The sequence below is a fragment of the Ochotona princeps genome, chromosome 5, assembly GCF_030435755.1.
Source record: "Ochotona princeps isolate mOchPri1 chromosome 5, mOchPri1.hap1, whole genome shotgun sequence".
In the NCBI taxonomy this organism is placed as follows: Eukaryota; Metazoa; Chordata; class Mammalia; order Lagomorpha; family Ochotonidae; genus Ochotona; species Ochotona princeps.
Genome location: NC_080836.1, coordinates 67,634,550 through 67,651,630, shown reverse-complemented (window position 1 = coordinate 67,651,630; position 17,081 = coordinate 67,634,550). Strand labels below are relative to the sequence as shown.

The 17,081-nt window shown below is 44.5% G+C and overlaps 1 protein-coding gene across 2 annotated transcripts; it reads left to right on the top strand.

Annotated features, from left to right (window-relative positions):
• Window positions 1-8,460: 8,460 nt before the first annotated feature.
• LOC105941611 (serine protease 58-like) lies at window positions 8,461-11,191 on the top strand. Of its 2 annotated transcripts, XR_009245409.1 has the most exons (6): window positions 8,461-8,528; window positions 9,021-9,201; window positions 9,653-9,903; window positions 10,134-10,219; window positions 10,418-10,566; window positions 10,934-11,191. XR_009245409.1 is itself a non-coding variant. In XM_012925884.2 (5 exons), exons 1-5 carry the CDS (start codon window positions 8,486-8,488, stop codon window positions 11,081-11,083), a joined length of 774 nt encoding a protein of 257 aa, XP_012781338.2. In that variant the 5' UTR covers window positions 8,467-8,485; the 3' UTR covers window positions 11,084-11,191. The 2 variants fall into 2 exon arrangements, 1 of the variants encoding a protein (XP_012781338.2); XM_012925884.2 differs by lacking the exon at window positions 10,134-10,219 and having other exon boundaries at window positions 8,467-8,528.
• The last annotated feature ends 5,890 nt before the right edge of the window (window positions 11,192-17,081 follow it).

Genomic DNA, 17,081 nt, shown 5'->3' with positions numbered 1-17,081 from the left:
CTCTCAGGCATTCACTTCAAGCCCATTTAACTGTATTTTATACAGACTTCTAGCAAGTTAGTTTATGTGACTTAATAACCAGTCAGCTTATTTGGAGCTTCAAGTTAAGCCATCAAATTCAAGAGAGGTGACATTCTGTCAGTGTGAAAGGGCAGCCTCCCGGCACAGCAGACAACAGACAACACGTGACAAGTGAATGAGGAGTCTGAGAGTGCACGTGGGAACAGGGTGTGGTTTGTGGCACAGAGAGGAACTGCGTTTTCTAATGATGGCTATGAATCATCCCAGGGGTGCTCCATCTGGTCCTGCTGGAGAAGACAAAAGCACATAAGCCATCCTTTTACATGGAAATGGTTTAAAAATAGTGGCAGTAACACATATTGGTTATTTTCAAGTCTATCCTTTACAAAGGAACATAGAGAAGGCATAGCTTCCTCCTCCCTGCTCCTTTCCTCTCAATCACACGCCACAGAGGTTCTTCTATATTCTATATATGTATTTTTCTCTGTCTTTACATATTGCTACCTAATGGAGAGGCTCCAGAAACCTGGGAGCTCAGGCCTTGCAAGGAATGCATTTTCTCACGCTCATCACTGAAGGAGGTGTGGCTGCATTGTAACCATGGTCCCCTAGACTTGTCTAGTCAGGATGCTTTTGCTATAGAAATAGATAGCGCCAGTTCCAGACAGCGAGATCCCAGATGCTAGTCTGGCTCCTTCACTCCGGCGTTTTCCTTATGTGCATCTCTTATTGTCATAGGATACAAGACAAAATTTTTAAATTGTTCGGTCAGAAATACTTAAATGGCTCAATGTTGTTTTGCAGCTTGTTTTTTGTTGTTGTTGTTTTTTGAACATTTATTATTTTTTTAAATTGGAAAGTCAGATTTACAGAGAGAAGGAAAGACAGAAAGATCTCCCGTCCCCTGGTTCATTCCCCAACTGGCCACAACGACCGAAACTGAGCCCATCTGAAACCAGGAGCCAGGACCTTCTTCTGGGTCTCCCACACAGGGGCAGAGTCCCAAGGCTTTGGGCCATCCTCGACTGCTTTCCCAGGCCACAAACAGGGAGGTGGATGGGAAGTGGAACAGCTGGGACATGGACCAGCATGCACATGGCATTGTGGCATTGCAAGGAGAGGACTTTAGTCATGAGGCTACTGTACCAGGTCTCTTGTTTGTTTCTTGATTTGCCTACAGGGATGTGTGTTTGACCTATAGTTATAAGATGCCAATCATGATGCCCACACCTCACATTAGAGAGCCCTGCTCTGCTAGTTTGTTTGTTTTTATTTTTACTTGAAAGGCAGAGATTCAGAGAGAGAGAAGGAGAAACACAGAGATTATCCATCCACCATCAGACCCCAAAGAACTGCAACAGCTGGAGCTAGGCCAGTTCAAAGCTGGGAGCCAGGAATTCTTTCTAGATCTCCTACATGGGTACAGGAGCTTGAGCCATTCTCCGGTGCTTTCTCAGATCATTAGAACGGAGATGGATCGGGAAGTGGAACAGCTAGGACTTGAAATGGGGCCCAAAGGGCAGAGGATTAATTTGCTATGCAGTGACAAAAATCCCCCGGCTCCACTACTGATCTGTGTTTCCCGCTGCTCATGCATCCGGGGAGGCAGTGCATGGTGGCTCAGTAGCTGGCAACCTGCCTCTAATATGGGAGACCCAGAACATGGAGCAAGTGAGGGCTGGAGACCTTCAGGGAATGAACTAGTGGGTGGGAGCTCTTGCTCTCCGTCTCTTGTTCTGTGTGCATTCTCTCTTTATCTCTTTCTCTATCTCATTCTTTCTCTTTGGGACTCTATCTTGCAAATAAGTAAATCAAAATTGGCTATTGTTTCTTTTTTAATTGTTGTTAAGATATATAACACATATGCCACTTGACTCAAGAACCTCAGTAAGAGTCATGGAAAGACAATGGCTTGGCTGGTGGGCTTTGGCCCCTCAGCTTGATCTCTCGCTGCGTTGCTGGGGCCTTTTCTATGGAACCAGATGGAAAAACATGGTTTGCACCACGTGCACAGTCACCTCCCGTTTGGAGGCGACAGGGGCTGACTCCTCCTGGGCCCCACACCAGTCTGGGGCTTATGTTCCTGAGGCTCCAACCAAAGCCAGAACATTCTCAGCAGAAACCAGGTGTGTGCCAAAAATATGTCCGGATTACAACAAGAGGGCCATTTTTCTCTTGAATTATTAGAGGGATAAAGAAGGCTGCTGAGAACAATAGACAGCATCGGGAGGTGCAGAGTTTAAATATATGCTCATACTATTGGAAGTAAGCATTTGCTCAGCAAGAAACCAATTTCCACATCTAATCACATTTTTCTTGGGTCCTTTGTACATATGTTGTTGAAAAAAAATATCTACAGGGAAGTTAAGATTTTTACAAATAGCACATGAACTTTCGATGCATTAAATATAGAGTGGCTGATGTTATCATAACAAAGTAGTATTTTAATAGGAGAAGTACTGTGTGAGTCATGATCAGTCCTGCAATTATAGCAGCCCCGTTTCTGGAGGGCTCAGAGCCCACTGCATCAGAACAGGGCATTTAGAAAAGAGTGGCAACACTTCGGTCCCGCCTCCTAAGGGTTGCACAGTGCTTTTTAGAACACATTTATACACATTTGCTTTGGTACCACTTTAGGGGAGATTTCCGTGCAAGCATTTGGCTCCCAGTGACTCATCTCTGGTCTGGTTCACAGTCAAAAGCCAGCTGTGAGGCTGAGAAGGCAGGGCCCAGCAACTGCCCTACTTTATGGCTGCTTTGAATGAAGATTGGAAAGGTGCTGACAGAGAAAAGAATATTCACTTAAAAATCAGATCACCCTGTTTTCTTTTCTGAACTCTTGACAGCTATGCACCCAAAGCCTCATTCCCTTTAAGCTACATAACAGGATTGGGATGGGCTTGTTTTTAGCCCTAGAGGAAATCTGGAAAAATGCACCTGGTATTACATTGGTGTAATGATCATGTATATTTTCTAACCAAGGCCATTCATCTCAGAATTTAAATTATGAGCTAGAAATTTGGCTTTCTAAATTAAAGTTATTGACTTCTAAAAGCAACTTAGAGAACGAATAACCCTCTTCTCATCTTCCACATTGAGCTGGAGAACAAGGTCCTTAGCTGAGATGATTTTTTTTTTTTTTAAGGTAGATTTTCAGACAGAGAAGAAGAGAGAGGAGTAGAGAGAGCTCTTTCATCAGCTGGTTCACTGTCCAAATGGCTGCAATGGCCAGACGCCACTGGGCTGGGCTGGAGCCAGGTCTCCCATGGGAATGCGGGGTTCTAAGGCCTTGGGCCTTCCTCCTCTGCTTTCCCAGGCCATTCGCAGGGAGCTGGATGGGAAGTGGAGCCCCTGGACTCACATCAGTGCTTATAGAGATACTGGAATCACATGCAGAGGCTTAGCTGGCTATGCCACAGTGTCAGCCCCCCCTTAGCTAAAGCTTTAATGAAGTTTTTTCCTGAGCCCCAAATGTGAAGCTTTCCCTTATGTAGACAAGGAAGCAACAGCTAGGAAGCATATGAAGCAGGGATGAATCCCTTTATGTTTCTATTCCTGAAGGGCAAAATTTGGAAGATGAAGTGAGCCTGTATGTGTGTTGGGGGCAAAGAGACAAAATAAAGAAAAAAAATTATAATGCTTTTCATAATATTTGGAATTACAAGTATTTATGGAAAAGGAAGACATTGAAAATTACAAAGCTGGTGGAATATACTCTTCATTTCTCTTGATTGGGTTAGAGCCAGGATGGCAAATTCAAGGGTTGGTTGGTTTGTTTGTTTTTTGGTAAAGATTTATTTTATTTTTATTGGAAAGTCAGATCTACAGAGTGGAGCAGAATCAGAGATGAAGATCTTCTGTCCATTGATTCACTCCCCAAGTGGACGCAATGGCTAGAGCTGCGTCTATCCGAGGCCAGGAGTCAGGAGCCTCTTCGGGTCTCCCACATAGGTGTAGGATTCCAAGGCTTTGGCCTGTCCTCTACTGCTGTCCCAGGCCACAAGCAGGGAGCTGGATGGGAAGTGGCACTGCTGGGATTAGAACCGGCATCCATATGGGATTCTGGCATGTGAAAAGTGAGGACTGAGGACTTCAGCTGCTAGGCCACCGTGCCGGACCCAAATTCAAGGTTTTTATTTCTTGAATTGGATCGTATGGACTTGGATATATGTTATTTATATTAAATGTGTAAGAATACTAAATTACTAAATCTCCAGGAATGGTCTTTGTTCTCCAAACCTTTTCAAAACACTCCCCATTTTTTTTCAAATGTAGCTTCTCTTTATTTCATCTTTTCTAATTTTTAAAAGAGTTGTGTATAAAAATGACATTGCTTTCTTCTTAATTCTAAGAAAAATGGTCCCATTCATGCGTTGATGAAAGAGAGGTGTCATTTAGTCTTAATATGAAGGCTAGGTAAGGAATGCTGAAGATAGCACATTCTTAGTCTAAAATAAATGTTCCAGGTGAGCATCGTGGATTAAGCCTCTCCTGGGAAGCCCACATCCATATCAGAGTGGCTACTTCAAGTTCAGCATCTCTGTGTTTTCAACCTGGCTCCCTGTTAATATGCGAGAAAGCAACAAATGACAGTCCATGTGCTTGGTTTCCTAACATCCGTCTGGGAGACGTGGCTCCTGACTTTGGCCTGGCCCAGGCCTAGCTGCAGCAGACATCTAGAGTGAGCCAATGGAGGGAAGAACTCTCCCTTATCATTTTGCCTTTCAAATAATAAATAAATCTTTTAAAAACAAAGTAATAAAATTAGCATCCACTTTGAGGAATCCACACAAGTGGCATTATCCAGATACCTTCATTTTTAAAAAAAAAAAAACAGCCTAAAAGCATTTAAATATTATGTTACTAATTCAAATGTTTTTCAAACAAGCAATTAAATTCTAAAGAGCCAAACTAGCTGCAACCCATGACTTACACTGTACTATCTTTGAGAATTAACTGATGTCCTTGAGAGATATGTGCGTGTGTGTGTGTGTGTGCATGTGTGCGTGTGTGTGTGTGCCCTTGATACTCAAATATCAATAATTACCACTGGAAAATGTTCAAGAATGAAGTACATGAACCCGCATTGGGAAAAGTGAAAGCTATAAAAGCTAAGCCCCTCAAAATGGTGTTCCTGAAACAAAGAAACAAACAAGAACAGTGGCCTGCCACCTCAGCCCCTCACCCACACACTATGCTCCGTCGTGGCAGACTCCAGGTCACTGGTCATCTGTGAGATTCTTGGGGAAACCTTTTCCTAATCAGCTTCAAGATGAATGAGTCACACATTGACTCACATTGTCTGAGAGGGGTGAAAAAAAATCTAAGGGGCACTCATATTGAGATTCTGACACCATTCATTCTTCCACTCAGCAAATGTTTCCTGAGGGTCTACAAGGTGCTAATACTATAAAGTGGTTATGATGTATTAGGCATTTTGTGATCATTGGGCATAAATCCATTTAAAATAGTCAAAATGGTTGCCTTTATAGAGATGATGCCCATTGAGGAGACAGATAATACAGTGAGCATTGTAGCACACATTAGATCAGATGATGATAAGTATCTTGGAGATAAGTAGGAAAGCAACATTTCTCTCCCTTGCATATAATTGGAATGGATATAATTGGTAAGTGGCAGAGCTTCTTCACTGATTCCTTGTACTGGGGAATAAAAGTTATTTTAATAAGGGAGATCAAAAGAAGCAGCTGAAATGAATTCGCTCCCTCATTAAGGCAGTAAATTTAAAAAGCAAGAGTGCATCCTTGGGGGAATGTAGAAGTCGATGCTACCTCTAAGACCCCACAGCAGTGCAGCAGCCATGCAGCAGCCGTGCAGCAGCCGTGCAGCAGCCCTCGGTCGTCCTCGTACACTTCACCTGTCTGGTCCTGACAAGGCTGTCCATCCTAGGAGATAACAGTCAACCGTCTATGCCTGACATAATCTTCGTGAGAACAGATTAACGTTGCTTCAAATAACTTGAATTGACTCGCCAAATACTAATTTCTATTCCTATTAAGAAAGAGGGACGGGGGCTGTCACTGTGGCATAACAAGCTAAGCTTCCATCTGTGGCAACAACATCCCACAGGGGTGCCAGTTCAAGTCCCAGACACTCCACTGCCCTGCTAGTGGCCTGGGAAAGCAGTGTAGGATGGCCCAAGGACCCCTGCATCCTTGTGGGAGGCCAGGAAGGAGCTCCTAGCTCCTGCTTGTGGACCAACCCAGCTGTGACCATTGTGACTATTTGTCCTTCCCTCTCTTTCTCTGTAAATTTTTTTTTAAGAGAGAGAGATAAAAGCCAAAACTACAGGTAATTTATAAAAGGGAGCTATGGCACAATGGAACTAGAGAGAGGAGAGAGAGGAGAGAGACAGAGAGAGAAAGAGCGTGCGCTGTGCCAACAAGTTGTTCCATGCATACAGGCTGCTACTTTCAAGATTGTCATATATGTCATAATCCTGGAGTCAAGTGTCATTAAAGCCAGATGACTGAGGGCCCTGGCAGTCAAGTGTAGAAGTTTGGGTGTGGCACCATGAACACTAGGAAATGCCATAGAGCACAATCAGTGAAAAGGAATGAGTGTGGCCAGGGGGACAGAGGAGGAGACAGCTGGTTAAGGAAGCCTGGCTTGGAAGCTTCTACAAAAACTCAGGAGTCCCCTGGTGAAGGTGGCAGCTGTGAAGGTTGACCTCAATAGAGCCATTATTGAGGAGTAGGGATGGAGGCGATGGAGGCTGTCAGTGAGTGGGACAGGAAGCCAGCCCTGGGGGGTCAAGATGATGAGCTGCTTGCTCTCTGTGGTGGATTCAATGTTAGAAACAATGGCTACTGCTATAAATGACAGATATGTGATAAAGCAAATTTAGCCAAACATGCGTTGAAGCAGTTGGATGGTGGGTATGTGTGTAATCATTAAACAAGGTTTTTTTTCTTTTCAAACTTTCTTTTGTGTGTTTGCAAATATACATAGCAAAATGTTGAGAAAAAAGAGGTCACAAATTTTCCCCCTCTTCTATGTCCTTGAAATATGATTTCACACATTCTCCCACTGCAAGTTGGACTCTTCCACATTGCAAGTCTAGGCTGGCCAGACAGTTGGCTTTGACCAATGGGAATCAGCGAATGTGATGATGAAGAGGTTTGAAAGCTGATTAGACATTGCGACTTGTCATTCTGCTGATCTCAGGAAGTGTAACTACCATCAAATAAATAATGATCCAGGTCTAGCCTGTTGGATGATGTTGACACTTGAACCAGTTACTTCTATCCCCTAAGCAGCCATGTGCATGGAACCACTGGCTGCCAGCTCACCCTGCAGAACTTCTCAGCTGAGCCCATCCCACACTGGAAATCCACAGAAATATAAACCAACAGTTGGCTGCCATTTTGTTTTATTTTTTAATCTTTTCTAAAGGTATAATATTTATTTATCTGGAAGATATGCAGAAAGGAGAAGACACAGAAAGAAAGATCTTCTCTCTGCTGATTTACTTCCCAAGTGGCCACAACGGCCAGAGCTGAGCAAATCCAAAGGCAGGAGCCAGGAGCTTCTTCTGGGTCTACCAGATGCAGGGTCCCAAGGCTTTGGGCTGTCCTCCACTGCTTTCCAAGGCCACAAGCAGGGAGCTGGATGGGAAGCGGGGACACCAGCATCCAGACACATGGCAAAGCAAGGACTTTAGCCACTAGGCTATTGTGCCGGGCCCACCATTTTGCTTTATATCAGCATGTTTTGAGGAAGTTTGCTCTGCAAGAAAAACTGATACTTTCTGTTCCATTCCTCTTGACTTCACTCTGAGAGGCCTCCCTGTTGAGCCTGAGTAGGAAACCTGCCTTCTGACCTTCTCAGTCTCTGACCTGAGCAAACATTGAGCAAGAGGTTAGTTGGGAGGATGAAGACGTGGGCTGAGGGCAGTGTGACACAGGGAGAGGATGACATGGGAGTGCAACCAGTGTGACATGAAGGCAGGGGTCAGTGTGACATGGGGTAGGGCTCAGAGCAGCCAGTGAAGAGGATCTGTAGTTCAAAGAAGGAGCAGTTAATTTCTAAGCTGAGGACACATAAATGTCACACCGAGAGGGGGATATCAGCCACGTTAAGTGGGGACAGGTCAGTAAACCCATGAGAACCAAGAGGCTTAAGTAATACTGGAGAAAATAGTGTAAGGTAATACGGATTGATTTCTCTGGGCTGACAATGAGCAAAGCCCTTGGCCAGCAGTCCATTCTGCCAGAAGTCAGATCTCTCCTCTTGGAATCATTTCCAAGGCTGCAATGGAAAGATGGAGCTGTACAAGACCTGGCCTGGCTGTCTTTCTATCTTCTGACGTCATTCTCAGAGCCCCTTGCTCTCTTGGGCATTCTGCGAAGGCTCCGGGATGTCAGACTGGTTAGTAGTTCTCTTGTATTGCTTCATTCCTTCCCCAGGACTTCTCATTTAAAGACCAGGTATCAAGGCAGAAATGATGCACTTCTGCCCGGTATTCACCCTTCTCACAGCAGCTGGTGAGTATCATTTCCAATTTCCACTTAAAATGTGAAAACATGATTATATTGCAGAAAAGTGGAAGAAACAGAGCTAGCTAAGAGGGGAGGAGAGATTGCTAGCAGAATAGTGAAGATTTCAGGGCCAAGGGTCTGGGGGTCTCCTAGAATAGCAGCAGCTAGGCAGAGCCTAAGGACTTCCCTCCAACTCTGTAGTGCAGGAGGTTTAGACAGGATCAGTGTACAGGGTCAGCAAAAGAGAGAGTTTTGCTGTGCAGCTCTGAAGGAAACTTGGAGAAAACAGAGAAGAATCAGGAAGAAGGAGCGTGAGGAAGGAGGATGACACAAATACAGAGGAATGTGGGAGGGAAAACGAGAGGGAACTGGAAGTGGATCAACCACACCTGGACCTTGACCACTTTAAGCCACTTTCACCTAATAGGTTGTAGACTTCCAATACCTGAACATCCCCCATGTCTGTGTGACTGTCTTCCTTTCCTCCCCCTGGGGCAGGAGCTCTAACAACTGTATTCACAACATCAGCACAAGACCAGGAAGTCAAGCAAACAAGCTGGGTGAACAGAGACACTGACAAAGCATCCTTTGTGGTTTTTCTGTACTCGGAGAGTGAGCCATGCCTGGGGACCCTGATCCACAAGCAGTGGGTTCTCACTGCAGCTCACTGCTTCTTACCGTGAGTAGAGAGATCTGGGAAGCCAGTGTTTTCACATCAGTTGTTGAGACTCCATGAGTGTGTGTCTGTGTATCGGGGGGGATACATGGGGGGTTGAAGCTGAATGATGACTTGCAGAGGGGATTCTGAAATCTAAGAAAGGGCTGGAAGGAGGCGTGAAATAAAGCAATCCAGATAAGTATGACTTATACCGTGGGGTGAGATGATGTGGACAGAGGTGCGTGGCGGAATCGGAGTGCCAGGGGACAAACAATCAGGGAAGAGATGGTTGCCATAATGTGCGATTGGGGAGTTAGAGAACCACAATCGTTGCTCATTTACCAGTCAAGGGGATTGAGATGCTGACAATCTTGGGAGGATCTGGTCTGGTCACAGAAGCAGGGGAGAAGAGATGCAGGATGAACCGCAGTACTATCTCCCTTCCCCACTCACCCAACACGACCGCTTCCAGATTTCTTCAGATCCAGATTCCTGCTTCAGCAGCTTCAAATTCTCAGAAAAAAGAATTGAGACCTGTGTTAGTTGTTAAACACCCCGATTTCACCCAGGACTCCGTTGAACATGACCTCATGCTCATCAAGCTGCAACGCCCCCTCAAGCCCAGTGATGGGCGGAAGCTGGCAATTCTGCCCAATACTACAGATGACAAACCTGGGACCACCTGTACCGTCTTTGGTTGGGGCTGGACATGGAAGGAATACAGTGAGTGACCACTAGGACACAGACCCTTGGAGTGTTAGTTCAAAGAGGGTTATCATCCCAGTGTTACTGCAAAGCTGTAGAGCTAGAAGGGGCCTGAAAGCTCACATATAGTAATCTCCGATTTTATGGATGTGACCCCAAAGAGATAACATCATAGACTCAGGTGTAATGTGGCTATTTGCCTCATTGATCCCTCCTTGCCTCATCAATCCCCTACCGCTACCCCACAGTTGATGGTGAAAGGCTTTCTGGATGAAGAAAGGGTTAGGGCTGCCCTACTGCTGGTGTTCTCACCAGCAAGTGCTCAGAAGTGAAAGTATGCGTGACAATATGGGAAGTAAACCTTGTTTTCTCTTCAATTATCTGTTTCCCTCCTCTCTAAGTCCTAGTCATTTTTATCCTTTCTTGAGAGATAGTGAGATTAGTAACACAAATACGGGAGGGAAGGAACAAGAAAGGGAGTTGGCTCTGTAAAGGATCAAAGAGAAATAATGTCTTTCATGTGTATGCTCAGACCTAGATCCCAATATCCAGATAAACCAAGATGTTCTTTGGCTCTCGAATAGAGACTGCGAAGACTTCTCTTCCAGACAAACTTCTAGCCTGGCCTCAGACAACATGTTCTGTGCTGGGTCATCGCAGGGCACCACACACTTTTGTTGGGTAATTTTTTTCCATTTGCCTTTCTTAAACTTGCTGTGTGACATGTAATGGGGTTCACATATCTCCTTCAATAGAATCCAATTTTCTGCCTTCTCAGCAAGATGAATGTGGCCCAGAAAAGAGTACGCATCCTCCTCCCAGTCTTGAATGAACACAGATTTCAGGATGGAACAATTCCATCTGTTGGCATTTCTCCATGGCTGCCCCCAGTATAGCCTAGGACAAGTGCAAGAGATGAGCCAACCAGACATTCCTCCCAGCCCTTACCACCTGATATCTCTATTCTGCACTCCTCTGGTAGGGACTTGGCACCAGATCATCTCTATTTCACCCAACCTACCTGACCCATCTTTCTTCTTTCTAACAGGAAATCACTGCTGCTCCAATCCTGTGCCAAAATCAGCTCCAAGGGATCCTGTCCTGGTCAGAAGGGTGTGTTCTGAAAGGCAACAGGGGACATTACACCAAGGTATCTCACTATGTAGACTGGATCCTTGAAGTCATTCATACCCATTGACCTCCTTCACTTCCTTTTCCTGGTGCCTCAGAACTGGCCTCATCAGCCTCAATCTTCAGTTTCCTCCAGCTTAGACCAAGAGAGGAATAAAGTCTTTGGCTGCAAGTAGTTTTCAGTTTCTCTTAGTCTTTCTGTTTCTCTTATTTATCAGTCTCAGCTTAAAAGAGTCTGATGAGGGCACACTGTCTTAGATGGCTGTCCTTCCTTTTGTTGCATCCATGCCCAGTGGAAGACATCACATCATCTCGGGCTTTCTTTCATAATGGCACCAATCCTGTCCAGGAGACCCCTGGCCCCATGACCTCAACATCTTCCAAAGGTCCCATCTCCTAAAAAAATCATCTTGAGGGAGAACATTTCAGCATATACATTTTAGAGACACACCATCAAACCAAAAGACTTAAAGTGGTGAGTGGTACCACTATCAATGTACAATCAAAAGAGACTGAAGATCTAGTAGTACACCTGCCTTGCAAATGGTAAAAATCACTGTGTTTTTACTATCACCTTTAATTTAAGGTGCTAAAAGAGCCAGCAAAACTATACATCCATGGCCGTAATTGACTTTATAACGAACATATAAAAATCATAGTCCAGAATCCCATTTGCTACAGCTATCATGTGTCCCCCTCAAGCTCATGTGATGGTAACTTAATCCCCACAATCTTTCATATTCTATAATGGCAGCAGCAGATGAGTTAAGACGCCATCCAGTATCCATCTTCCAGCCAAGGTTCCCAATTTTCTTTTTCTTTTTCTTTCTTTTTTTTTAGTATTTTTTATATTTGAAAGTTAGCGTTACAGAGAAAGAAAGGAACAGAGAGAGGGAGAGACAGGAAGGAGAAAGGGGGTGGTAACAGAAGGAGAAAGGGAGAGAGAGAGAGAGAGATCTTCCAACAGCTAGTTTACTCTCCAAATGGCCACAATGCCCAGAGCTGGGCCAGTCCAAAGCCAGGAGCTTCTTCTAGGTATCCCAAGGATTCAGGCCACCTTCAACTGCTTTCCCAGGCACGTTAGCAGGGTGCTTGGTTGGAACTGGAGCAGCCAGGACTCGAACCAGCACCCATATTGGATGCTGGTGCCACAGATGGAGGCTTAACCTCTTACCTCATGGTGCCAGCCCCTCCCAATTTTGATCATGCATTTTAATCCTCATCTCACTCACTTTCAGTCCACATGTTTGAGTAAGACCACATGTCTATGCTCACTTGGAGGTGTAAATACCCCTAAAGCATAAGCCAGTCAGAGGGTCCCTGCCTTCAGCCACAGTGATTGGCTCAAGGGAGTGAAGACTCAGTTTGGTAACTGAGTTCTTGCAGGAGGAGATTTGCTCTCACCTGTTGATCTTGAACCTGAGAGAGTGGAAGGATTGGGGTGCCACCATGTGGAACTTAACGCTGAAGTCACACAGAACACAGAATTAAAAGATGGACAACTTGGGCAGAGGACTGTGGTGCAGCAGGCTAAACCTTTGCTAAGGACATCATATCCCATTATTGGAATGCCAGCTTGAGCTTACTTCCAAACCAGATCTCTTAAAATATATCCTGGGAGGCAGCAGATGATTCCTGCCACCCACATGGGAGACCTGGGAGACCTGGATGGAGTTCCTGGTTCCTAGCTTTGACTTGACAGTTCTGGCTGTTGCAGGCATTTGGAGGACTGAACTAGTAGATGAAAGGCTTCTGCACCCATCTGCCTGCCTGTTTATTTCTCTCTCTCTCTCTTATCTATGACTCTGTCTTTCCAATAAATTAAAATCTTAGAAAGAGAGAGAATGTAATCCAACCACTATTAACTTGTTTACTGCAACTCCAGCCACGTGTGCTGCCTGGTGCCAACAAATGGGCCTTTAACATAAGGAGCCATTGAATTTTCTGGTAAGATTTTCTGCCATCACTGACCTAGGGAAGGGCCCCACTCGATATTCCTTAGATTATTGGCCTGTGTCAGAGGTGAGCTTTCGATTCATTAGTGGAGAACCCATTCATCTTGCTACTCCCCATTTCCCCTGTTGTATTGCCCTTCATAACTCAAAAAAAATTATTTTAAAAAAGCTGATATCATGTAAAATACAAGATAAGTTGTCAACAGCAGTTACTATCACCGGCTGAGGCTTTCAGGGAAGCTTCATAACATCTATTTCACTTGGTAATTTTGGATTTGCCGCAATTCTTGGCTTGTATATTTTTGGCAGTAACATTGATGATTTTCCATATTCATGTGCTTCAAATTTCATATTTTAAAAAATCTAATTGTATCCTCCTAACTCTAAATATGGTGCAGATTCAGAAAGGCACAGGCTCCAGGGCAGACCCCAGAGTGAGTTATACTTAGGGTCTCCCACAATATTTTAAAAAAAAGTTAAACTGTTACCTTCTTTTTAGAACTATTAAAGCTAATTTCACAGCGCTGTCTTGTATCTTTTTATCGAGAGATCATCAATGTACTGTATTTTTTTTCAGACATACTCTAATAAAAAAATGAAGCAGGTTAAACTCAGAATCATACTTTACAACTCTAAAGAATCTAGCCTGCAAGAATTATCTGTGTTTTTATTGGTTTTACTGAAAATAAAATTTTCAGAAATGAATTAACCTTGTTTGCTTCCTCCATGTTTTTTCCCTACAGAGTGTGTGCAGACCACACATTTAGACAGAGTGACCCGGGTTTCTGACTTTCATTTCTCCTCTAGGCTGTCTCCCATCCAGGAAGGAGGTAGAACAAATGTGTCAGCACGCTGTGTGGGGGGCTGCTGAGAGCCTGAACGCGTGGGTGTGAGTGTGGGGCGTGTGTTTCAGACAGCATCTGTTAGTGTGTGGGAGTCGAGGTTCAAAGAGCAGGAATATATGTTAGAATTCCGAGACTGCTCAAAGCCTTGCTTTTCTTCAGGATTCAGTTCTCAATTACAACTCCAGTTTTCAGTTCTTGAGCGTGTGTATGTGCGCATGTGTACTGTTACAGTTATCAAATTAACATGAAAAAAGAAAGCCCTGGTGGGACCCGTGGAATTTTAGGAAAGGGCTGTGTAGACCTTGATGGGAACTTATCTGTCACCATTAAAATGAAACATGACATTTTATAACGATATCACTACGCTCTAACGGGTTTATATTTAAATTATATCTTGTTCACACAGTGAAACTGCAAACTGTACTTAACATTATCACAAAGGCACACACATATACTCCATAACATAAACTCATAACAGGGTTTTAAAAAATATTAGTGAACATTTATTGAACACTTACACTGTCACACTGTGCTTTTTTTTTTTTTTTTAAGACAGATACAGGAAGAGACAAAGAGAGATGCCCTATTCACTGATTCTGTTCTAATATGCACAAGAGCCGGGGATGGACCATGTTGAAGCCAGGAGCCAGAATCCCAACTAGAGTCTCCTGTGTGGGTGGCAAGGATTCAAGTACTTGAGCCATCACCTGCAGCTTCCCGGGGTGTCCAGCAGCGGGAATCAGGAGCAGAGGCAGCCTGGCACCCAGGCACGCAATGTAGGCATGCCAAGCACTATTTTAATCGCAGTGCCAAATTTCCTGCTCCCAGACTATTTTCATAGCCTGAATTTTGATACTATTATTTTTAAGGAATTTTGTTATGTTTTTATTTGACAAAAATAAAAAATACCGAGAGTAAGATCTAGCACTTTTTTTTAAAAGAACTATTTTTATTGGAAAGTCAGTTATACAGAGAGGAGAGACAGAGAGGAAGATCTTCCGTCCACCGACTCACGCCCCAAGTGGCTGCAATGGCTGGAACTGAAGCCCATCCAAAAGTAGGAACCAGGAGCTTTCTCCAGGTCTCCCAGCCCCTGGGCCATCCTCAACTGCTTTCCCAAGCCACAATCAGGGAGCTGGATGGGAAGTGGGGCTGCCAGGGTATGAACTGGCACCCATATGAGATCCTGGCACATGCAAGGTCACCAGGCTATTGTGCCGGGCCCACGGGTTAGCACTCATGCACTCTCCTTTTAGCTCTGACACAGACCTAGCACAGACTCCTAAGCAAACACTCTAGCTGATCCAAAGCTCAAAATATAGAGTCTGATATGATCTATTCAGACAACCTCCAAATGATTTTTTTCAAGATACATGAACCCCTAAAAAAAGACATACCTTTAAAAACCACATATAACACAATTAGTAGGCAAAAAATGTAATGCAACTTTAAATCTTTTCTCTAAGCATAATTCTGAATAACAGATTGATATGTTTAGCTAAGCTAGAAAAATGCTTGCAGTTGTCTGTCAATCTCTCTCTTCTTTTATCTCAAACAGAATGACCTTAGAAGCAGAAATAAATAATTATGGTACAGTACATTTCTGAAGCAAAGCAATCTGTTTTCACCACTGTGTAATTCCCAGTTCCCAAAACACTGTCGGACACATTGAGGCACTTAAAGCTTGTTACATGAATAACAAGAATGTGTCAGAATAGAAGGAAAACAGAGAGGGAAGGCTGTGCAGGGGAACAAATCACGGACCTATGAGGTGAATTACACTTTGCCAAGTGTATTTTGAGGGAAGGCGGTAGGGCTGTTCGGGGCAGAGCTAGTACACCACGGCAGAGACTGCAAGTTGTCTCCCTGTGTCTGTGCTGCTTTGTCTCCCAGGAACAGAATTGCTGGACCAGTGATCACGTTTCTACCTGCTTTGTGGCTAGTATAGTCACTTGACCAGGGTTTAGCAAATGGTATTAAAGTAGAAGGGCCCAGTGTGTGTTTGGCGAAGGGTCCCTAAGTGGAGCAAGCTGAGCTCCAGTTCTTTCCTTCCTCCTCCCTGTTAGCTGAACAGCAGATGCGACGATGGTGACTTGAAAATGTGGCCATTCATCCAGGATGAACCACTCCTTCTGGAACTCCTTTTCCTATAGGTTTCCAATGAGGGGAGCCCACTGCGGAATTCTTGTAGATTTAAAGAGCTTCATCCATTCTGTAGCTCTCACACCTTGTCACTGACCTATGGACTCACCTCCAAGGGCCCAGCAGCACGGGTTGGGTCTGCCTTGGATTTTCCTTCAGCTTCTGACGCTTAGCATGTACGTGTGTGTTCAGCTTTCTGACAGTGAGCCTTGGCCTCTGTGAGACACTCATAAGACTAATAAGAACTGACACTGTTTCCATCTGTCTTCATGAGCCTCTGTGCAAGTCCACGTCTTGTTGCCATGATGGAAGCCTGAGGCTGGGCGCTTTAGAAAGAGAAGTTCATCCCACTCAATTTTGGATGTTCAGAACACCAGCACTGTCCCCTCCTGGTGAAGGTCTTGTGGCGGATGGCATCATAATAGTGGGAGTGTTTGCAGGAGGAAGTCATCACATAAAGGAGCCTGAGACACTGGGGAGCAGTGGGGTCAGGCTCCCTCTTTTTTTCCCTTTTTTTCAAAGGTTTCTGTGTTTGAAAAGCAGAGTTACAGAAAGAGTGGGAGTGAGAGAAAGAGGGAAAACCTTGCATCTGCTGGCTTACTTTCCATGGCCTGGAATCAGGCCAAAAGCAAAAGCTTGAAATGCTGTCCATTGTATCCCATGTGAGTAGCAGGGCCTGGCACTCAAGCCATGTTCCTTTGCTCTCCCAAGCACATTAGCAAGGAGCTGGATTGGAAGTGGGGCAGCCAGGTCTCACGTGGGATACCAGTGTTATAAGCAGTGGCTTAATCCATTAAGCCACAACACTGGCCCAAGGCTCCCTCTTCTGGCACAACCTCACAAGAGCTAGCAAGTGTCCCAGGAGAACTCCATCAGTTCCTTTCAACAGCCATGATATAATTATTTCTCATTAGGCCCCACCTTTTAAAGATCCCACATCACCTCTACACCAGAACACTAAGGACCAGGTTTCACACATTAACCCCTGGGGACAAATCACATTCAAACCGCATAAAGGTCTCTTGCTTATGGACTTTGACTTGTTCTTCAACTCCATCGTACTATCCTAACTATACCTGTCTTGTGGACTTAAAGATTCAGCAACGGAAGGAATGACAACAGC

Excerpts from the sequence above, each read along its gene's own strand:
- LOC105941611 (XM_012925884.2), top strand. The coding sequence starts at position 8,486 with ATGATGCACTTCTGCCCGGTATTCACCCTTCTCACAGCAGCTG. Across the intron at positions 9,202-9,652 it reads GCAGCTCACTGCTTCTTACC|ATTTCTTCAGATCCAGATTC; the intron begins GTGAGTAGAGAG and ends GACCGCTTCCAG. Across the intron at positions 9,904-10,417 it reads CTGGACATGGAAGGAATACA|ACCTAGATCCCAATATCCAG; the intron begins GTGAGTGACCAC and ends GTGTATGCTCAG.